Here is a 23535-nt window from a genome sequence, read left to right as displayed (position 1 = left end):
CACATGATGGTGACCAGAGGAACACCATAGTTGTACATCCTGTTTTCCCCTTCCTATATGCCAGAGTTATGGTTATACATGTAACACCACACTTACATTGGTACTGTGCGCACTTTTTTTTTTTGGCCAGTGATGGAAATTTTTCTTACTGCATCATTGACTGGGATGATCGTCCAGCTGGTTTAGAAACTAAATGCTTGAAGAACAAGACTACCTCCTCATTCCCCGCCCCTCACGCCCATAGGACAAACGCACATGTAATCACTCTGTTCATGCCTCCTTTCGTTGCTTATCTGTGCTACTACAAAAGATGGGATTTGTGGCACCTCAGAAGCGCTTACAGTCAGTCAGTCTATTACATAGGCAAGAAAGACTTTGCTGGATAGTTTAATACATTTATTGAAAAGAGTGCAATCTGCAATAAAATCCATGAGTTTCAATGATTACGATAATGACATGTAACAAAGTCAGGATTGTGAAAACAAGCGATGTAAATATGAACAACCCCAACATATTGCAATAAACTTGAACATACAAACCTCTCCCTAAAGTGTACTTTATACCCTAAAGAGAGCAAGGCGTAATAAACCTAATCTGCCTATGGTGTGTCCCTGAAAAGCTCCCCAACCCTCATTACCTTAGAACAAGGTCGGCCTTCAGGCTTCGTAGAGACACAAAAGACTGAGGTGCTGTAAACTGACGTGCAGTATAGATTGAAAATCCTGGGTAGAACTTCTAAGCATCATCTTTCCTAATAAGTGGCAAGTGCAGGGAAAAAAAATCAAAATTAATAATACCTGCATGTGTGATTAAAGTAGTGGAAGTCCTTGCTCTTGCTCCTTCACATCACACTGGAACCATACCTGCTATAAAGCATTTTAGCATCTCTTTGCATGGCATAAACAGTACTGGACCTTTGTTAGAGACAAGTGATCTAGTGAGTGGGGTATGGCACATATATGCATGCATGAACTGTTTTTAAGTTTCCCTTGCACAGCGTGCACTTGTGCGCTGTGCTTGCGAAGTCTTTTTAACAAACAAAAAAAAAATCTTAAAAGGGGCTTAGAACCCGCTCCTTATTTACCTGAATTTACCATTGGCTTATTCCAACTTAGCTCTTATATACCGGCTGCTTTGGCTTCCTGCTCTGCTTTGCCGTCCATACCATGTCGTGCGGAGTCTGGACGAAGTACAGCTTCTGGTCACTGCCAGTGGCTATTAACCAGTGTCTTTCCGCTAGCTACTCGTCGTTTTGAAGGTACTTCACCCCCGCCCCCCATCTTAATTACAAGCAGCACTCCATAGGTCACATTCATTTTCTAGGCAACGGGATTTGTCTCCCCTTTCACTGTCATTGTTAGCCGCACCCCTTCTGACTCTACATTGTTTTACTGCCCCCTTCCCTGTTTGTTTTCTCGTCCTTGCTTCACTTTTTTTTTTTTTTTTTTTTTGGCTTTACTCCCCAAATCCACTTTCACACGGTAACAGCGCTACTGATATGCCATCGGGGAGAGATGATGGACCCTAAAGGACTGTTTATGGCCCATTAGATGCTTGTTTGTTGGACACTGGCAGTCTGGGGGAGGGGGCAGCTGGTTACTGTCCATCTTCTGTCTCCATACCTCTGTCCAGCTCTTCTCCTTTTGATTGCCCCCTGCCTGAACGGTGGCAAGGGGGGTTTACAAGAGCCATTTCCCATCCTGGCCTCCCTGCGGAGAGCGCGGCTACACCACCAGCGCTGCCCAAGCTCCCCGCAGGCCCATTTTCTTCTCCATTAGACCGGCCTCACCACAGACAGCACCAGGAAACGCCATAAAGGGGCAGAAAGGCCGATGCAACAAAAGCAGCAATCAGTGCTGTGTAATGGTGCCATTACCAGCCGGATTTAAGCGCAGATCTTTATTTGCATAACAAATAAGAACATTAATGTCTGGGACTGTAGCAAAAGCGGCTGTGATGCTCATCTGCGCAGGTGAAGTTGGGCACATGCTGCTGCAGTGACATAGGTCCAATGGACAGACTCTTGTCTGTGAAATGGAGAGATCTGGGCAGTAGCGCAGGCGATCTCACACATGCAACATGTCATTAGGGGTAGTTTCACACAGAGAGTGAGAGAGATATGAAATTTGAACACTTGTTAATTGTAGTGCTGTGAAACCATTAACTACGATGGCGTGCTTTATATAACAAATCTATATTGTAATGTGTACATTCTCTCATTCATTTTCAAAAATGCACTGTCAGAGTTGGTTTGAAATAGACTTCCCGACCCCCTCTGAGCACTGTTACAACACACAGTCTAGCCTCGTAGTGTTTGGATACTGCGAGCCACCGTCCACATATTATGCAGCTTTCGGACAGTAGCTTGAGATGAGCCCTGATGATTACGCCATGAATGTGCCAAGCAATCTTTTCCCTTGCCACAAGCGAGCCCAGGGCGACACAGCAACCCAGTTTGTTGGATCAGCGAGAGTTGCATTTATTTTCCATTCTTCAGATTTAACATAAAAATTTTTGTGTTTACAGTAGCAAAGCATAAAAGGTATGACAACGGCCTGCATAGGTGAAACCTATTGGCTTTGCCAATGCTGGTTAGATCTGGCGTGACACCAAAGTTGTCTGCAGTAACTGTTCCAATTATTTAAAATGTGTATGCATGGGCTTTAGCACTACCCAAAGGAGTATTACTTCCCCTCATTCTGTTGCCTGCATCATTCCGCCTCTTATGGATTGTTTGCTTTACAAATCATGAGTAACTATTTTACATCTCAAAAGAACAGTCATGTTATTTGTCTCTTCGATACACTATAAGCAGGAAGAAATTGCATTGTTTGTTTTGCTTTCATTGCATTAGGCTCTGACAGGACTGAACATGTAAGCCAGGCCCCTCTGACTTTCAGTGCTAGTTTACAAAGCAGGGTGTTTGCTTTACATTTTAAAAGATGTTATTGATAACCTGGTTTTCACAAAGTTGTGGGAATGCATTTGGTCCTTTAATGGCTAGCTTCCAATTCTCATGGCAAGCATCCCTCAAAACGTTCAGTAGTTTAACCCCCATATATTTATATTAAAAACATATGTTTTTTAAGACTGCTTACTTAAGTATTCTTCCATGCTCTGAACACATTCAAAGGTTGTGAATCTGAGGAAACTATCTAAGATTGCTTAACTATTTTAAGATGAGTTATGGTCCCACAGGATTGATTCTTGGAAGAGAACAAAATGACCAGATGGGTCTATAGGGAAACTCTGCAGGCTTCACTGGAATATGTATGACATGTAGTTTGAGGTGGAAAAATATGTAAAGTCTAATATAGTGAAATTTTAAAATGTGATATTGATATTTGTATGTTTGGGAGTTACTATTTTTATGAGTGCCGGTATCTGTCGGGTTTTGTAAAATACTTAAGGATATTGGACAGTTGGCACTTTCAGTCAGATTTTTATATTCTAATTTGCGATGACTTAGACTCACTATGACACATGGCAGTTTAAACACAGAAATTGCGATGACCAGTAGTTCAGAATCTTCGCTGATTTTTATTAGAAATTGTATTCGGTGAGAATTAGACTAAAAATGGATTTCTGTTTTCAGTACGTTTACAGTGCATCTGCTAATACGGCAGTACGAAATAAGTCATGAAAATGTCCCTATTATCATGTGCACTTGGAAACTAGAAAACCTGTCGCGCCCTCGAGAAAGCCTGGTGCAAGGACCACACCGCTGACAACATGACCGCCCTCAAGAACGCGTCCCGCGAACACCACCACCTGATCCGCGCAGCCAAAAGGAACTTCTTCACCGACAGACTGGACAAAAACAGCCATAACAGCAGAGAACTCTTCAGCATCGTTAAAGTGTTCGCCAACGCCATCACGCCCTCACAAGACCTGTGCAACTCCCTTGCCACCTTCTTCCATTGCAAGGTCACCGACCTCCACGACAGCTTCGGACACCAGACCCAGCCAAGCAACAGCGAACCCACACCCCCTGCCATCACCCTCAACGCCTGGACCCACATCAACACTGAAGAGACCAAAACCACCATGAACTCGATCCACTCCGGCACCCCCTCAGACCCCTGCCCTCACTTCATCTTCAATAAAGCCGACGACATCATCGCCCTGCTTCTCCAGACCATCATCAACTCCTCATTTTCATCTGCTACCTTCCCCGAAAGCTGGAAACACGCCGAAGTCAACGCCCTACTAAAGAAACCCACGGCTGACCCAAGCGACCTGAAGAACTTCCGCCCCATCTCGCTCCTCCCCTTCCCTGCTAAGGTAATAGAGAAGACCGTCAACAAACAGCTTACCAACTTCCTGGAAGACAACAAACTTCTCGACCCTTCACAATCCGGATTCCAAACCAACCACAGCACTGAAACCGCCCTCATCTCCGTCACAGACGACATCAGAACCCTGATGGACAACGGTGAAACAGTCGCCCTCATCCTCCTCGACCTCTCGGCTGCCTTCGACACCGTCTGTCACCGCACCCTAATAACCCGCCTCCGCTCCACCGGGATCCAAGGCCAGGCCCTGGACTGGATAGCCTCCTTCCTCTCCAACCGTTCTCAAAGAGTCTACCTCCCACCTTTTCGCTCAGACCCCACCGAGATCATCTGCGGCGTCCCTCAAGGCTCCTCGCTCAGCCAGACACTCTTCAATGTCTACATGAGCCCCCTCGCCGACATCGTACGCAAGCACAGCATCATCATCACCTCCTACGCCGACGACACTCAACTTATACTTTCCCTCACCAAGGACCCTGCCAGCGCTAAGACCAACCTACAAGACGGCATGAAGGACGTCGCAGATTGGATGAGGCTCAGCCGTCTAAAACTGAACTCAGACAAAACGGAAGTCCTCATCCTCGGCAACACCCCGACCGCATGGGACGACTCCTGGTGGCCCACGGCCCTTGGCACCGCACAGACCCCCTCAGACCACGCCCGCAACCTCGGCTTCATCTTGGACCCTCTTCTCACCATGACCAAACAAGTCAACGCCGTGTCCTCCTCATGCTTCCTCACCCTCCGCATGCTCAGCAAGATCTTCCGCTGGATCCCCACCGACACCAGAACAACCGTGACCCACGCCCTAGTCACTAGCCGCCTGGACTACGGCAACACCCTTTATGCTGGGACCACCGCAAAACTCCAAAAACGTCTGCAACGTATCCAAAATGCCTCCGCCCGCCTCCTCCTCGACGTACCCCGCAACAGCCACATCTCCGCACACCTGAGACACCTGCATTCGCTCCCAGTCAGCAAAAGGATCACCTTCCGACTTCTCACCCACGCTCACAAAGCCCTCCACGACAAGGGACCTGAATACCTCAACCGACGCCTCCGCTTCTACTCCCCCACCCGTCTCCTCCGTTCCACCGGCCTCGCGCTCGCTGCCGTTCCTCGCATCCGCCGCTCCACGGCGGGTGGGAGGTCTTTCTCCTACCTGGCAGCCAAGACCTGGAACACCCTCCCCACCAGCCTCAGGACCACTCCGCATTCCGGAGACTCCTCAAGACCTGGCTCTTCGAGCAGCAGTAACCCCCTTTCACCCTAGCGCCTTGAGACCCGCACGGGTGAGTAGCGCGCTTTATAAATGTTAATGATTTGATTTGATTTTCGCCTCTGAAGTTCTTTCAGTTACTAGAAGAAGCCATGTCTGTTTTTGAAGTCGGCACACGGATGCATCGCAGTACTTTTCTAGGCTAGCATGAATTCTGTAATTGTATGTTCGGTGGCATGTGTAGCTGCAGATACACATGCTGTGCATAGTCCGCCGTCTGGTGTTGGGTCGGAGTGTTACAAGTTGTTTTTCTTCGAAGAAGTCTTTTCGAGTCATGAGACCGAGGGACTCCTCCTCCTTTGTTTCCATTGCGCATGGGCGTCGACTCCATCTTAGATTGTTTTTTTTCCGCCATCGGGTTCGGACGTGTTCCTTTTCGCTCCGGGTTTCGGGACGGAAAGATAGTCAGAACTTCGGAAAACTACGTCGGTATTGTTTCGTTCGGTATCGGGTTAGATAGAATCGACACCGAATCGTGAAGAGCTCCGGTAGCCCTTCGGGGTAACTTCGACCCCCGTCGGGGCCTGGTCGGCCCGACCGCGTGTAACATCGACACCGATGGAACGGACCCCGTTCCGATTCTGTCCTAAATGCCATAGTAAATATCCATATACAGACCAACATTTGGTCTGTAACTTGTGCCTGTCGCCCGAGCACAAGGAAGAAACGTGTGAGGCCTGTCGTGCGTTTCGGTCCCGAAAGACGCTCCGTGACCGAAGAGCCAGAAGGTTGCAAATGGCGTCCACGCCGACAGGACAACGAGGGTTCGAGGAACAAGGAGAAGAAGAGGAAGCCTTCTCCATCCATGAATCGGACTCGGAGGAGTTCGACGTCTAAGAAACCGTGAGTAAGACGTCGAAACAAGCACCACACGGGAAAACAGACAAGGCCCAGGGGACGCCACTGCCAACAGGCCATGGCTCAACCCATAAAATAGGTGACCGTCCATCGGCACCGAAAAAGGGTGAACTGGTGCCGAGATCGTCCGACTCGGGTCGAGACACAGGCACGCAGCAATCTCGGGACCGAGAAAGTGCTGCCCAAAAGGGTCGACGCAGAGACAGCGGAACCGAAGCTGCTCGACGCAGAGACAGCGGCACCGAGGATGATCGACGCCGAGAAAGCTCGACTACAAAAAAGAGAAAATTCTCCTCGGAGCCGAAAACAAGCAAAGACACAGTTTCGGTGCCAAAACGCCCAGCAACCGAACCGACTGCCAGCTCGTATTCAGAGGAACAATCACTGTCCTCTCAAATGCGCAAACACAGATTTGAAGAAGAGTTACAAACCACTGACGTAGACCACACCCAGAAGCGGATCTTCATACAGAGTGGGACAGGGAAGATCAGCACTCTTCCCCCAATCAGGAGGAAAAGGAGACTCGAGTTCCAAACACAAGAACAAACACCACAAGCAAAAGTGGTGAAGAAAGTAACTCCACCACCCTCTCTTCTACCTGTAACTCATACATCACCGGCACAAACTCCGTCACATTCACCAGCTCATACCACTATGAGCCCAGATGACCAGGACCCTTGGGACCTATATGACGCCCCAGTATCAGACAATAGTCCTGAGTCGTACCCTACCAAGCCCTCACCACCTGAGGACAGCACAGCGTATGCACAGGTGGTAGCTAGGGCAGCAGAGTTCCATAGCGTGTCGTTACACTCAGAACCTGTCGAGGATGACTTCCTTTTCAACACCCTCTCCTCCACCCATAGCACCTATCAAAGCCTGCCTATGCTCCCGGGAATGCTAAGGCACGCAAAACAGATCTTTAAAGAACCTGTCAAAAGCTGAGCGATAACTCCACGGGTGGAGAAAAAATATAAAGCACCGCCCACGGACCCTGCTTTTATCACATCACAACTGCCACCAGATTCAGTTTTAGTAGGGGCAGCTCGCAAGAGAGCCAACTCGCACACATCAGGCGACGCCCCACCTCCGGACAAAGAGAGCCGCAAGTTCGACGCAGCTGGAAAAAGGGTTGCTGTACAAGCTGCAAACCAGTGGCGCATCGCGAACTCTCAGGCGCTCCTAGCGCGATATGACAGAGCCCATTGGGATGAGATGCAGCATCTCATTGAGCATCTACCCAAAGAATTACAGAAACGGGCAAAACAAGTAGTTGAGGAGGGACAAAATATCTCTAATAACCTAATACGCTCCTCTATGGATGCAGCGGATACAGCTGCAAGAACAATAAATACCGCGGTAACCATAAGAAGGCACGCATGGTTGCGCACATCCGGGTTTAAACCCGAGATACAACAGGCAGTGCTCAATATGCCGTTCAACGAACAACAATTGTTTGGACCCGATGTGGACACGGCAATTGAGAAATTGAAAAAGGACACTGACAATGCCAAGGCCATGGGCGCACTCTATTCCCCGCAGGGCAGAGGCACTTTTGGCACATTTCGCAGAACACCCTTCAGAGGGGGGTTTCGGGGTCAAGCCACACAAGCCAGCACCTCACAATCAACACTGTCTACCTACCAGGGACAGTACCAAAGGGGAGGCTTTCGGGGCCAGTACAGAGGGGGACAATTCCCTAGAAACCGGGGAAAATTTCAAGGTCCCAAAACCCCTACAACCAAACAGTGACTCACATGTCACGCAACCCCTTCACACAACACCAGTGGGGGGAAGACTAAGCCAATTTTACAAAGCTTGGGAGGAGATAACAACAGACACTTGGGTCTTAGCAATTATCCAACATGGTTATTGCATAGAATTTCTCCAAATCCCTCCAAATGTCCCACCAAAAACACAACACATGTCAAAACAGCATTTAGACCTTCTGGAATTAGAAGTTCAGGCATTACTGCAAAAGGACGCAATAGAATTTGTACCACGTACACAAAGGAACACAGGAGTTTACTCACTGTACTTTCTAATACCAAAAAAAGACAAAACACTGAGACCAATCTTAGATCTCAGAACACTAAACATCTACATCAAATCGGAACACTTTCACATGGTCACGCTACAAGACGTATTACCACTGCTAAAACAACAAGACTATATGACAACCTTAGATCTAAAGGACGCGTATTTCCACATACCGATACATCCCTCGCACAGGAAATACCTAAGGTTCGTATTCAAGGGAATACATTACCAATTCAAAGTGTTGCCGTTCGGTATAACGACCGCACCAAGAGTATTTACAAAATGCCTAGCAGTAGTAGCTGCACATATCAGAAGGCAGCAAATACAAGTGTTCCCCTACCTAGACGATTGGCTAATCAAGACCAACTCCCTAACAAAGTGTTCACACCACACAGAGTATGCCATACAAACCCTCTACAAACTCGGTTTCTCCATCAACTATGCAAAATCACACATTCTGCTGTGCAAAACACAGCAATACTTAGGAGCGACAATCAACACAACAAAGGGGATAGCCACTCCAAGTCCACAGAGGGTTCAAAATTTTTACAAGGTTATACAAGCCATGTATCCGACACAAAAAATACATGCAAAGATGGTATTAAAACTCCTAGGCATGATGTCTTCATGCATAGCCATTGTCCCAAACGCAAGACTGCACATGAGGCCCTTACAACAGTGCCTAGCATCGCAATGGTCACAGGCACAGGGTCACCTTCTAGATCTGGTGTTGATAAACCGCCAAACATACATCTCGCTTCTATGGTGGAACAGTATAAATTTAAACAAGGGGCGGCCTTTCCAAGACCCAGTGCCACAATACGTGATAACAACAGATGCTTCCATGACAGGGTGGGGAGCACACCTCAATCAACACCGCATCCAAGGACAATGGGACGTACATCAAACGAAGCTGCATATAAATCACCTCGAATTGTTAGCAGTATTCCTAGCGTTGAAAGCATTTCAACCCATCATAACCCACAAATACATTCTTGTCAAAACAGACAACATGACAACAATGTATTATCTAAACAAACAGGGGGGAACACACTCGACACAGCTGTGCCTCCTGGCACAAAAGATATGGCAATGGGCAATTCACAACCACATTCGCCTAATAGCACAGTTTATTCCAGGGATCCAGAATCAACTAGCAGACAACCTCTCTCGAGATCACCAACAAGTCCACGAATGGGAGATTCACCCCCAAATTCTAAACACTTACTTCCACATTTGGGGAACACCTCAAATAGACCTATTTGCAACAAAGGAGAACGCAAAATGCCAAAACTTCGCATCCAGGTACCCACACAGGCAGTCTCAAGGCAATGCTCTATGGATGAATTGGTCAGGGATATTTGCATACGCTTTTCCCCCCTCTCCCTCTCCTTCCATATCTAGTAAACAAATTGAGTCAAAACAAACTCAAACTCGTACTAATAGCACCAACATGGGCAAGACAACCCTGGTACACAACACTACTAGACATGTCAGTAGTACCCCATGTCAAGCTACCCAACAGGCCAGATCTGCTAACACAACACAAACAGATCAGGCATCCAAACCCAGCATCGCTGAATCTAGCAATCTGGCTCCTGAAATCCTAGAATTCGGACATTTAAACCTCACCCAAGAATGTATGGAGGTCATAAAACAGGCTAGAAGGCCATCCACTAGACACTGCTATGCAAGTAAATGGAAAAGGTTTGTTTGCTACTGCCATAGTAATCAAGTTCAACCATTACATGCATCTCCAAAGGATGTAGTAGGATACTTACTACATTTTTGCAGAAATCAAATCTGGCCTTCTCTTCCATAAAGATACACCTCGCGGCAATTTCTGCATACCTGCAGATTACCCATTCAACTTCACTATTTAGGATACCTGTCATTAAAGCGTTTATGGAAGGCCTAAAAAGAATTATACCACCAAGAACACCTCCTGTTCCTTCATGGAACCTCAACATCGTCTTAACAAGACTCATGGGTCCACCTTTCGAACCCATGCATTCTTGCGAAATGCAATTCTTAACGTGGAAGGTTGCATTTCTCGTTGCCATTGCATCTCTAAGAAGAGTAAGCGAAATTCAAGCGTTTACTATACAGGAACCTTTTATTCAAATACACAAAAATAAGGTAGTTCTAAGAACTAATCCTAAATTTTTACCAAAAGTTATTTCACCGTTCCACTTAAATCAAACAGTAGAACTACCAGTGTTCTTTCCACAGCCAGACTCAGTAGCTGAAAGGGCACTACATACATTAGACATCAGAAGAGCACTAATGTACTACATTGACAGAACAAAACTAATTAGGAAAACAAAACAACTGTTTATTGCATTTCAAAAACCTCATACAGGAAACCCAATATCAAAACAGGGTATAGCCAGATGGATAGTTAAGTGTATCCAAACCTGCTACCTTAAAGCAAAGAGAGAGCTGCCCATTACACCAAAGGCACACTCAACCAGAAAGAAAGGCGCTACCATGGCCTTCCTAGGAAATATTCCAATGAACGAAATATGTAAGGCAGCCACATGGTCTACGCCTCACACATTTACTAAGCACTACTGTGTAGACGTGCTATCCGCACAACAAGCCACAGTAGGTCAAGCCGTACTAAGAACTTTATTTATTTCAAACTACTTCCACTCCTACAGGCTGAGCCACCGCTTTTGGGGAGATAACTGCTTACTAGTCTATGCACAGCATGTGTATCTGCAGCTACACATGCCACCGAACTGAAAATGTCACTTACCCAGTGTACATCTGTTCGTGGCATTAGTCGCTGCAGATTCACATGCGCCCACCCGCCTCCCCGGGAGCCTGTAGCCGTTTGGAAGTAATCTTCAACATATGTACATTTGTAAATATATTACTTAAACTTTATTTTGTACATACTTATTCATTCCATTGCATGGGCACTATTACTAACATACACAACTCCTACCTCACCCTCTGCGGGGAAAACAATCTAAGATGGAGTCGACGCCCATGCGCAATGGAAACAAAGGAGGAGGAGTCCCTCGGTCTCGTGACTCAAAGACTTCTTCGAAGAAAAACAACTTGTAACACTCCGACCCAACACCAGACGGCGGACTATGCACAGCATGTGAATCTGCAGCGACTAATGCCACGAACAGATGTACACTGGGTAAGTGACATTTTCATTATATAGCGCTTAATACCCCTGACGGGCTTTGAAGCGCTTTTCGGCTAGTAGCACGTTACTCAGGAGCCCAAGAGGCATGAGTGGTGGATTAGTATAGGGAAAAATGAGTATAGTATGATTATGAGTTAATTTGAGCAGAGGCTACGTGAGTTTGTTAGTTGGATTGATGGAGTAATAGAGGAGGGAAGAATCCAGAAGTGTTAAGAATGCCCATTTTGCTCTAAAACAAACAACTACGCCACAAAAAAGGGAAGTCGAGCATTTTCAAAACCAGCACGTTGTTGATGTTCTGCCACAAAACGACGGAATGCAAGCCTGTTTAACTCCGCAGTTCCACCGAAAGCAAAGCAAAGCAATAATGCTCGTCCCTGTTTTACTTGAAACAAGTACTCAAATTCTTGCCTGTACTTCGTCTAATAAAACCACTTGTTTCCTTTCTTTCTAGATATAATTTTGCAACATTGCAGCACTCCTTCATTGTCTGTGTTTTTAAAAAGAGACGTTTGAATAGTTCTCCATGCGCGAGTGTTCAATTTTCATTGATTTACAAAAACATGCACCTTGATTAAATCATTCATACTTGCTTACATAGCTGGTGAACAGATTAGCTTTTTGGCGCCCAACCAAACGTGGCTTTTGTCACGCTCACCTTTATTGTGCACTGTCCGAGTCAAAAGTAGTATTCCACGGTTACTGCGTTTTAATGTAGATTAATGTCCTGCTCTCCAAAATGTGTGCATTTTAGACTCTTACATCAACAAACTACTACTAGCTGGACTTTTGTTTTAAAAATAATGGTCAGAATCCTTATTTCCACAAGTGAGCCCGGCATTCGTATGGTGCCCTGGACATATTTGAAAACAGATTTAAAGTTGGCAAGATAAAATTGATATTTCCGGATGCTAATTTTTAGCGGAGTTGGATGAAATACCATAATTCTTGAATATATAAAGAATTTACCGTGGTATATTTGTGTTTTATTCTAATGTGCGTGGATGAACGTGTGTTTAGAAATTAACTTACCTATTTCCAGAACTTCACAATTTGCTGTTCTTTAATATATGCGTGCATATTACAGGACCTAAACACCTTTAAAGCAGATGGAAAGATAACCACAAGTTAAGCAAATTCTTACAAGTCATAAGGCAATCTCCTTGTCCAGCCTTTAGACCTGCAGTGGCCACTGTGCCTCAAATGGTACTTGATCTGTTTTGTTGTTCGTATGTGTCTTTTCTCTCTGCAAATAGACCACAGAGAATGCACTGGCAGTCTGGTCCTTAAGTTACAAATGTGAATTGTGAAATGCAGCTAAGACCGAGGAATCAGTGCAATAATGGCTCTAAAAATGAATCTCAGTTGTAAGGAGAGCATCACACCCCTTGTGAGAGCAAAACTCTTGTCACTTGTCTTTCCTGTTAAAGAAAGCTTACTTCAGTTGTGCCTTTTAGAATCAGCGAAAGCCGCTGCTCAGTTCAAATGAAATTGGTATAGAAGTAAAAAAATACCTAAGTGGCTTCACTCCTGTCTAGTCCACCCTCGCTCTAACGCTTTCCAGACTCCTCTCTTGATCTCAAACTGACTCCTGCCTGCTCGCTCAAGCAGTCCTTTCTCCAGCCTCCTCACAGATTCTGACTTGCTCACCCTTCCACGTTTCTCATCCTTCCCTGCCCAAGAAAGTGGTTTTAGGCCCCCCGAGGGAGCCATTCACATAATGCTTCACCTAGCATGGCTTAGCGGTACTGTAAAACCAAAATTCTCACCATGTGACTGAGATTTTATGTGAAGCGTTGCTTATCCTCTGGCCTTGTGCGGCTCAACGCACCGCCCTGTGTCCCTGCGCTGTACGAATAAGTACTGTATTCATATCTACTGCAGTGTGCAGATGTATCTCGCTGGTCATGGAAACTTTGGTTCTTCTCCAGAGAACGATGGCCTGGTATCACTTCAGCGTGTCTAGTTGCTTGCTTTGTGCAAAACAAGATTCTGCAAAATAAAGTAATATGATTGTTTTCCATGAATTAACAGACTGGCCTCCATATTTCAGCCAACACCTGCAGGCTGTCACAGGGAGCGCAGATTGTTTTATTATAATTTACCTGCACAGAAATTATCCTTTGTGTCGGTCTACTCTTCGTGTTAAAACTTAGCTCGGATTTCGTACTGTTAATGAAACACTATGTTCGATGGCATCTGTCGCTGTAGATACGCATGTTCTGCAATAGCTCGACATCTGGTGTTGGGCCGGAGTGTTACAAGTTGTTTTTCTTCGAAGAAGTCTTTCGAGTCACGGGACCGAGTGACTCCTCCTTTTGTCTCCATTGCGCATGGGCGTCGACTCCATCCTCGATTGTTTTTTTTCCGCCATCGGGTTCGGACGTGTTCCTGTCGCTCCGAGTTTCGGAACAGAAAAAATAGTTAATTTCGGAAGATTTTCGTCGGTATTGTTGCGTTCGGGATCGGCATACTTACATTCAACACCGCATCGAAGATCGAAGAGCTCCGGTGCCCTTCGGGGTAATTTTTCGATCCTCCGTCGGGGCCTGGTCGGCCCGACCGCGTGCTGAAGAACGCCGATGGAACGGACCCCGTTCCGTTTCTGCCCCAAATGCCACAATAAATACCCCTACACAGACCAACACTTGGTCTGCAACCTGTGCCTGTCACCTGAGCACAGCGAAGACACCTGCGAGGCCTGTCGTGCGTTCCGGTCCCGAAAAACACTCCGAGACCGTCGAGCCAGAAGACTTCAAATGGCGTCCGCACCGACAGCCCGACGGGAGTTCGAGGAACAGGAAGAGGAAGGTACCTTCTCGATCCAAGACTCAGACTCCGAAGGATTCGACGATACACAAACCGTGAGTAAGACGTCGAAAACCACACAAAGAAACATTTACAAGGCCCAGGGGACGCCACTGCCACCAGGCCATGGCTCAACCCATAAAATCGGTGACCGACCGTCGGCACCGAAAAAGGCCCAAACAGTGCCGAGATCGTCCGACTCCGGTCGAGACACCGGCACGCAGCCTTCTCGGGACCGAGAAAGTGCTGGAGACAAGCCTCGACACCGAGATGCCGGTGTGGACACGGCTCGACGCCGAGACAGCGGCACCGAAACAGATCGACGCCGAGAGGTTTCGGCCCCGAAAAGGAAAAAAGTCACCTCGGAGCCGAAAAAACACGCAGACACAGTTTCGACGCCGAAACAAACTGCAAGCGACCCAGCTTCAGGCTCTTATACAGAAGAGCACTCGCTAACCTCCCAAATGCAGAAGCATAGGTTTGAGGAAGAGCTACAAGCAACTGATGCGGACCATACGCAAAAGCGTATCTTCATTCAGCAGGGGACAGGAAAAATAAGCACCCTTCCCCCCATTAGGAGAAAGAGAAGGTTGGAGTTCCAGACGGAACAAGCACCACAACCAAAAGTGGTGAAAAGAGTTACACCACCACCCTCTCCTCCGCCCGTGATTAACGTTTCACCAGCACAAACGCCATCACACTCCCCAGCTCACACCACCATGAGCCAGGGTGACCAAGACCAGGACGCATGGGACCTATACGACGCCCCAGTGTCAGATAACAGCCCAGAGGCATACCCTACAAAACCATCTCCACCAGAAGACAGCACCGCGTACTCTCAGGTGGTGGCTAGAGCAGCACAATTTCACAACGTAAGCCTCCACTCAGAACAGGTCGAGGATGATTTCCTGTTCAACACACTCTCCTCCACCCACAGCTCCTACCAAAGCCTGCCTATGCTCCCTGGTATGCTCCGGCACGCAAAAGACATATTTAAGGACCCGGTCAAAAGTAGGGCAATCACACCAAGGGTGGAAAAAAAGTATAAGCCGCCTCCTACAGACCCGGCTTTCATCACAACACAGCTGCCACCAGACTCTGTTGTTGTAGGAGCAGCTAGGAAAAGGGCCAACTCTCACACATCTGGAGATGCACCACCCCCAGATAAAGAAAGCCGCAAGTTTGATGCAGCTGGTAAAAGAGTCGCAGCACAAGCTGCAAACCAGTGGCGCATCGCGAACTCCCAGGCACTACTTGCGCGCTATGACAGAGCCCACTGGGACGAGATGCAACATCTCATTGAACATCTGCCCAAAGACTTCCAAAATAGGGCAAAACAAGTGGTTGAGGAGGGACAGGCCATCTCCAACAACCAGATCCGCTCCTCCATGGACGCTGCAGATACAGCTGCACGGACAATTAATACATCTGTAACTATCAGAAGGCATGCATGGCTCCGAACGTCTGGATTTAAACCAGAGATTCAACAAGCAGTTCTCAATATGCCTTTTAATGAAAAAGAACTGTTCGGTCCAGAAGTGGACACAGCGATTGAGAAACTCAAAAAAGATACGGACACTGCCAAAGCCATGGGCGCACTCTACTCCCCGCAGAGCAGAGGGAATTACAGCTCATTCCGTAAAACGCCCTTTCGAGGGGGGTTTCGGGGTCAAAGCACACAAGCCAGCACCTCACAAGCCACACCGTCCAGTTACCAAGGACAGTATAGAGGAGGTTTTCGGGGACAATATAGAGGAGGGCAATTCCCTAGAAATAGAGGAAGATTCCAAAGCCCCAAAACCCCTACTACTAAACAGTGACTCACATGTCACTCACCCCCTCCACACAACACCAGTGGGGGGACGAATAGGTCATTATTACAGAGCATGGGAGAAAATCACTACAGACACTTGGGTTCTAGCAATTATCCAACATGGTTACTGCATAGAATTTCTACAGTTCCCTCCAAACATACCACCAAAAGCACAAAATTTAACAACACACCATTCCATCTCCTAGAGATAGAAGTGCAGGCACTATTGCAAAAGAATGCAATCGAATTAGTGCCAAACACACAAATAAACACAGGAGTTTACTCACTGTACTTTCTGATACCAAAGAAGGACAAAACACTGAGACCAATCCTAGACCTCAGAGTAGTCAACACTTTCATCAAATCAGACCACTTCCACATGGTCACACTACAAGAAGTATTGCCATTGCTAAAGCTGCACGACTACATGGCAACTTTAGACCTCAAGGATGCTTATTTCCATATACCAATTCACCCATCGCACAGGAAATACCTAAGGTTTGTATTCAAAGGAATACATTACCAATTCAAGGTACTGCCTTTCGGATTAACAACCGCACCAAGAGTCTTTACCAAATGTCTAGCGGTAGTCGCTGCACACATCAGAAGGCAGCAAATACATGTGTTCCCATATCTAGACGACTGGCTAATCAAGGCCCATTCGTTAATAGAGTGCTCAAATCACACAAATCATATCATACAAACCCTCTTCAAACTAGGGTTCACCGTCAATTTCACAAAATCCAAGATTCGGCCACGCAAGGTACAACAATACCTGGGAGCCATAATAGACACATCAAAAGGAGTAGCCACTCCAAGTCCACAAAGAATTCAAAATTTCAACACCATCATACAACGCATGTATCCAACACAAAGGATACAAGCAAAGATGGTATTACAACTCCTAGGCATGATGTCATCATGCATAGCCATTGTCCCAAACGCAAGACTGCACATGAGGCCCTTACAACAATGCCTAGCATCACAGTGGTCTCAAGCACAGGGTCACCTTCTAGATCTGGTGTTAATAGACCGCCAAACTTACCTCTCGCTTCTGTGGTGGAACAACATAAATTTAAACAAGGGGCGGCCTTTTCAAGACCCAGTGCCACAATACGTAATAACAACAGATGCTTCCATGACAGGGTGGGGAGCACACCTCGATCAACACAGCATACAAGGACAATGGAACGTACATCAAACAAAACTGCATATCAATCACCTAGAACTTCTTGCAGTTTTTCAAGCACTAAAAGCTTTCCAACCAATAATAGTTCACAAATACATTCTCGTCAAAACAGACAACATAACAACAATGTATTATCTAAACAAGCAGGGAGGGACGCACTCCACGCAGTTAAGCATGTTAGCACAAAAAATTTGGCATTGGGCAATTCACAACCAAATTCGCCTAATTGCACAGTTTATACCAGGGATACAAAATCAACTCGCAGACAATCTCTCTCGAGATCACCAACAGGTCCACGAATGGGAAATTCACCCCCAAATACTGAACACTTATTTCAAACTCTGGGGAACACCTCAGATAGACTTGTTTGCGACAAGGGAGAACGCAAAATGCCAAAACTTCGCATCCAGATACCCACACAAACAATCCCAAGGCAATGCCCTATGGATGAACTGGTCAGGGATATTTGCTTACGCTTTTCCTCCTCTCCCTCTCCTTCCTTACCTGGTAAACAAACTCAGTCAAAGCAAACTCAAACTCATATTGATAGCACCAACTTGGGCAAGGCAACCCTGGTACACAACGCTGCTAGACCTATCAGTGGTACCCTGCATCAAATTGCCCAACAGGCCAGATCTGTTGACACAGCACAACCAAAAGATCAGACACCCAGATCCAGCATCGCTGAATCTAGCAATCTGGCTCCTGAAATCCTAGAATTCGGGCACTTACAACTTACCCAAGAATGTATGGAAGTCATAAAACAAGCAAGAAGGCCATCCACCAGGCACTGCTATGCAAGTAAATGGAAGAGGTTTGTTTGCTACTGCCATATTAATCAAATACAACCATTACACACAACTCCAGAACATGTAGTGGGTTACTTGCTTCACTTACAAAAATCTAACCTAGCTTTCTCTTCCATTAAGATTCACCTTGCAGCAATATCTGCATACCTGCAGACTACCTATTCAACTTCCCTATATAAAATACCAGTCATTAAAGCATTCATGGAGGGCCTTAGGAGAATTATACCACCAAGAACACTACCTGTTCCTTCATGGAACCTAAATGTTGTCCTAACTAGACTTATGGGTCCACCTTTTGAACCCATGCACTCCTGCGACATACAGTTCCTAACCTGGAAGGTGGCATTTCTCATCGCCATTACTTCCCTGAGAAGAGTAAGCGAGATTCAGGCGTTTACTATACAGGAACCTTTTATACAACTACACAAAAATAAAGTCGTCCTAAGGACCAATCCTAAATTTTTGCCAAAGGTTATTTCACCGTTCCATCTAAATCAAACAGTGGAACTTCCGGTGTTCTTTCCACAGCCAGATACCGTAGCTGAAAGGGCACTACATACATTAGATGTCAAAAGAGCATTAATGTATTACATTGACAGAACAAAGAACATCAGAAAGACTAAACAACTCTTTATTGCATTTCAAAAACCTCATGCAGGAAACCCAATTTCAAAACAAGGTATAGCCAGATGGATAGTTAAATGCATCCAAATCTGCTACCTTAAAGCTAAACGACAGCTGCCCATTACACCAAGGGCACACTCAACCAGAAAGAAAGGTGCTACCATGGCCTTTCTAGGAAACATCCCAATGCAAGAAATATGTAAGGCAGCCACATGGTCTACGCCTCACACATTCACCAAGCACTACTGTGTAGACGTGTTATCCGCACAACAAGCCACAGTAGGTCAAGCTGTATTAAGGACATTATTTCAGACTACTTCCACTCCTACAGGCTGATCCACCGCTTTTGGGGAAATAACTGCTTACTAGTCTATTGCAGAACATGCGTATCTACAGCGACAGATGCCATCGAACTGAAAATGTCACTTACCCAGTGTACATCTGTTCGTGGCATCAGTCGCAGTAGATTCGCATGTGCCCACCCGCCTCCCCGGGAGCCTGTAGCAGTTTGGAAGTTACCTTCAATTATTTATATATGTATCATCTCAACCTTAAATAAGTGCATACTTAGTCACTCCATTGCATGGGCACTATTACTACAATTCAACTCCTACCTCACCCTCTGCGGGGAAAAACAATCGAGGATGGAGTCGACGCCCATGCGCAATGGAGACAAAAGGAGGAGTCACTCGGTCCCGTGACTCGAAAGACTTCTTCGAAGAAAAACAACTTGTAACACTCCGGCCCATCACCAGATGGCGAGCTATTGCAGAACATGCGAATCTACTGCGACTGATGCCACGAACAGATGTACACTGGGTAAGTGACATTTTCATTATACAGAATTCATGTTGTTAGTCATGTTACGTATAATTATTCAAATGTATTTTCACCATCTGTGAGATTTGATGTGGTATTTCCAAGTGCCTTGCACATGTAACGCTTCACTTTTCAGGCATAATGTGTATGTTTTGGAAACCAAGCCTGTGCGTCCTGGTCAGATGTCAGTATTGTGTTACGAGCACCTATAATCTATAGATGCATCAGGACATTTTTCATATAGTCTCAACTCTAATTATATCTGAAATTCACATCCGCTTTTCATAATGTACTACTGATAGCTAACGTAAAACTCAGTCCGTTCAGGCCCAGTATTGCTGTTTTTTCAGTGACATCCGCATTACCCTACTGTGCTATAAATAAATTAACGGAACTACTGTCGTACCACCAGCACTAGGCTTTACCCACAGTGTCCATCTTGTTGATCAATAATAGTTTGGTTGTTGGTGACTGAGTGTTGTGCACCTGAAAAGGGAATTAGTCCCAAAAGTAGTAGTTGGGCTAAACCTGCCTGAAATGTAATCTGTGCCGTGCTCACTCAGGGCCTAATGGGATGAATATGGGCATGAACCCATGTGCGTACTCTTAACCATTTTTGAAATGCAAAGACGTACTTTTTTTAAATATTTTTTTTAACCAAAGGTCGTGTGTGTGTGACAAGTACCGCTGGCAGTTTCATATGCAAAACAATTACAAATGTAAATGTTTTTGCCTTTTTAGAAAAATGGAATTGAGAAGAATCTGGGCATGGGCAAACTGTCCCCCTATGAAGAAAAATTGGTGGCTGGTGCCATGGACGAGTTGAAGGCCTCCATTAAGAAAGGAGAGGATTTTGTAAAAAGCCGGAAGTGAAACCTTCAATTGCAGGAGATAACCCTCCGTAATTTATTGAAACATCATGTCACTTTAAAGACGTTCAGACAAACCATATGCTGTAAAGAGTGCCGCATTACTGATGTATTCCACCTGCCGAATAGTCTCTGCTGATCTGAGTCGGTTCCATCAATAAAACAATTTTTATTTTGCCAGAGTAAACATTCTAACTTGTGGTGTTCATCTGTTTGCTCTAGAACTGACATTTTTGGGCTGCATCTTGAATTTCTAAACTTGTAAAGATGTAATTAAAACTTACCTGTAAGTTGTTGCTCGTGTTCAATAGTCAGATCACACACGGCTCAGAACACCTGCTTCGTTATTAAACACTGTAGTTGGTACCCAGCCTGAAAAACGAACGGTCAGTTCTCCTGGGTGATCAACAGTGTGAAGAACGCTTTATTTAAAATAAATACTTTTTTTTTTTCAAAGTGCTCAGGAATAATGGCACAGAATTGACAGCGTTGCAGGTATTACTACTAAGCATGGAGATTACATTCTGAAAAGTTGGGGGAGGTAGGAGGGGCCTCAACATGGGTACATATTGTTAAATGCAGTCCCTTATATTTGTTTGAAATAGATTAACGTGTTCCCTTCATTTGTTAAAGTGGGAAACATGTTCATCCAATTCTTAGCCATTCGATACTTGATATGCTGAAGGCTTTAATGCTAGACCACACCCTAAATGCAGCCCGAACTGTCTTAAACGTAACTTTTTTTTAAATAGCTAGGCTCGACAATTCTCATAAAAGCCGCATTGGCATGGCTTCCCCATATCATGTTAAATAGAAGGGCAAGTTTCACCAACACATCTGCTATCAACATCGTGGGTAATTAGCGATTGAATATATTGGAAGGCGGCTACCCAATAATAACAAGCATTTTAAATGCAACGGGTCTCGCGTTTGTTCGAGTTAGAGCTATTAGCGTTGTAAAGCAAAAATAAAACGCAGCGCGATCACGCTATGTGGAAAATAAACAGATAAAGTAGTCCGGACTCCACGCTGAAAACATCAAGCCTCGTATGTTTTTGGTACTTTACCGTTGATGTGTAGGTGAGCTAAACACCAGAAAAGGCATGACGTATGCATGCCTTTCACAAATGAAAGCAAGCGGATTTTAAAAGGCAAGCCCACCAACCAATGTTAGTGACTGACGTAGCATGGGTGTGGTTTGAAGCCCAAAGAGAGATTCCAGAATGGGCGGAGCACTTTGTGCTTGCCCATAAAAAAAGAAGTTTGGGGCAGCCCAGCTCCCTTTCTTTCTTGGAAGCACTAGATACTTGTATGCCCGCCGGGCTTTAGAAAAGGACCATATAAAACGGTTTGCTAAATTCTCCATATGTCTGAGCCAGTCAAACCAGCCAGCTAGTGCGAAAGAAATACAGAACCCTGGGTAAAAAAAAGCATTTTAAAAAGATTGCACCGCCCAATAATCGTAAGGTGTAAATTGTTATTACGGTGCAGCTCTTTCCTAGTTTTGGCTAAAACGGGGGCAAGATTGCTCTCAACAATCTGCTCCAGTTTAATCATTAATCTAACGCCTAGATAGGTCACTTGTTCAGCCCTTCTGTTATCTATAATAGAGACCCATTAATTGCCCAATATTTGACATTTAGCCTTATTTAGTGAATAGCCCGAGATCTCGCTGAACTCCGCAGTTAACTTCTCTATTTCTTCCACTGCCAACCCTGGGTCTGGTGTAGTAACGGCTATATCGTCAGCATAAGGCAGGATTTTAAACGTGCCTTCGATGATTACCATGGGTGGAATCAAATTACTTTGAAGGAGCCTTCTAATTAAAGGGTCAATATAAAGTGCAAAAAGTAATGGCGAACAGGGACAACCCTGTCTGGTACCCCTTGTGATAAAAATAAAGTCAGAGGCTGCCCCAGCCAACTGAATTCGAGCCATAGGTTTCTGATATAAGCCCAGAATAGCCCTGATAAAGCCAGGATCTATATTAGCATTAAAAAGCATTGCCCCAAGATACTCCCTGCTCACCCGATCAAAAGCCTTTTCGGCATCTAATAAAATTAGTGACATAGGGGCTGCTATGACCTGGGATGCATGTAGCATAGCAATGACCTGCCTCACATGGCCAGCGGTCCCACGCCCAGGGATAAACCATGCTGCCATGGGGAAACAAGTCAGCTAATTACTCGGCTCCTTCTATTCGCATGAATTTTAGCGTGCAGCTTGGCGTCTGCATTTATTAATGATATTGGACGATAGGAACCTGGTAATAGTGGATCCTTCTCCTTTTTTAAAAATACAATAATACAGCTTCTAACCATGAGCCCAGTGCCTGTACTCCATCATGTACTGACAGAAACAGTGCTGGGATGTCGTCTTTCAGTTCCTCAAAAAAAGGTCTTCAAAAATTCCATTGGGATCATATCAGGTCCGGTAGGTTTCCCATTGAAAGAGGCTAATGCTGCTATAATCTCATTTAACATGATAGGAGTAGCCAGTTGTCATCCCGAGTCACCTTCTGTCTAGTATTATATGCTAGCAGCTTGCCCACTTCTCACTAAACTCGTAGCATTCCTGTGTGCGAGTATGAGCTTTAATAATATCTTGGTCTAAATACATCTGAGTTATCCTAGCTTTCATAGCAGCAATCTGATTTAGAATATCCTGTATAGAGAGAGTATTCATTGTCAGCCCCACTATCTGAGGTTCCAGAAAAGCCAGCTCCGTCTGAGCCGCACATATAACTGAAGTGTGTTGTTTTTCCAGGTTTAGGGCATAGTTCAAGGTTTCCCCATGAACAGCTGCTTTTAGGGCATCCCAGAGTACCCCGGGAGGAACCGTGCCCCTGTTAAAGCACAAACTCCTGTATCCATTTTTTCAACTGTGACACATAAGCCGATTCCAGCAATAATCCCCAATCAAAAGACCAGCGTTTAAGATGTCACTCTTTGCGTAGGACAAGAAAG

At 45.5% G+C, this 23535-nt stretch overlaps 1 protein-coding gene across 1 annotated transcript in view; it reads left to right on the top strand.

The window, feature by feature from the left end:
• Nucleotides 1-20756, top strand: part of MDH2 (malate dehydrogenase 2) — a 60388-nt gene extending 39632 nt beyond the window's left edge. Inside the window, exon 9 of the mRNA XM_069226723.1 lies at nucleotides 20442-20756. Within this exon, the coding sequence (XP_069082824.1) occupies nucleotides 20442-20573 (132 nt within the window). The 3' untranslated portion in view covers nucleotides 20574-20756. The remainder of the gene's footprint in view (nucleotides 1-20441) is intronic.
• Nucleotides 20757-23535: the final 2779 nt, after the last annotated feature.

Source organism: Pleurodeles waltl, chromosome 3_2, assembly GCF_031143425.1.
Source record: "Pleurodeles waltl isolate 20211129_DDA chromosome 3_2, aPleWal1.hap1.20221129, whole genome shotgun sequence".
In the NCBI taxonomy this organism is placed as follows: domain Eukaryota; kingdom Metazoa; phylum Chordata; class Amphibia; order Caudata; family Salamandridae; genus Pleurodeles; species Pleurodeles waltl.
The sequence above is the reverse complement of the archived record's forward strand: the minus strand, read 5'-3'. Positions and strand labels throughout refer to the sequence as shown.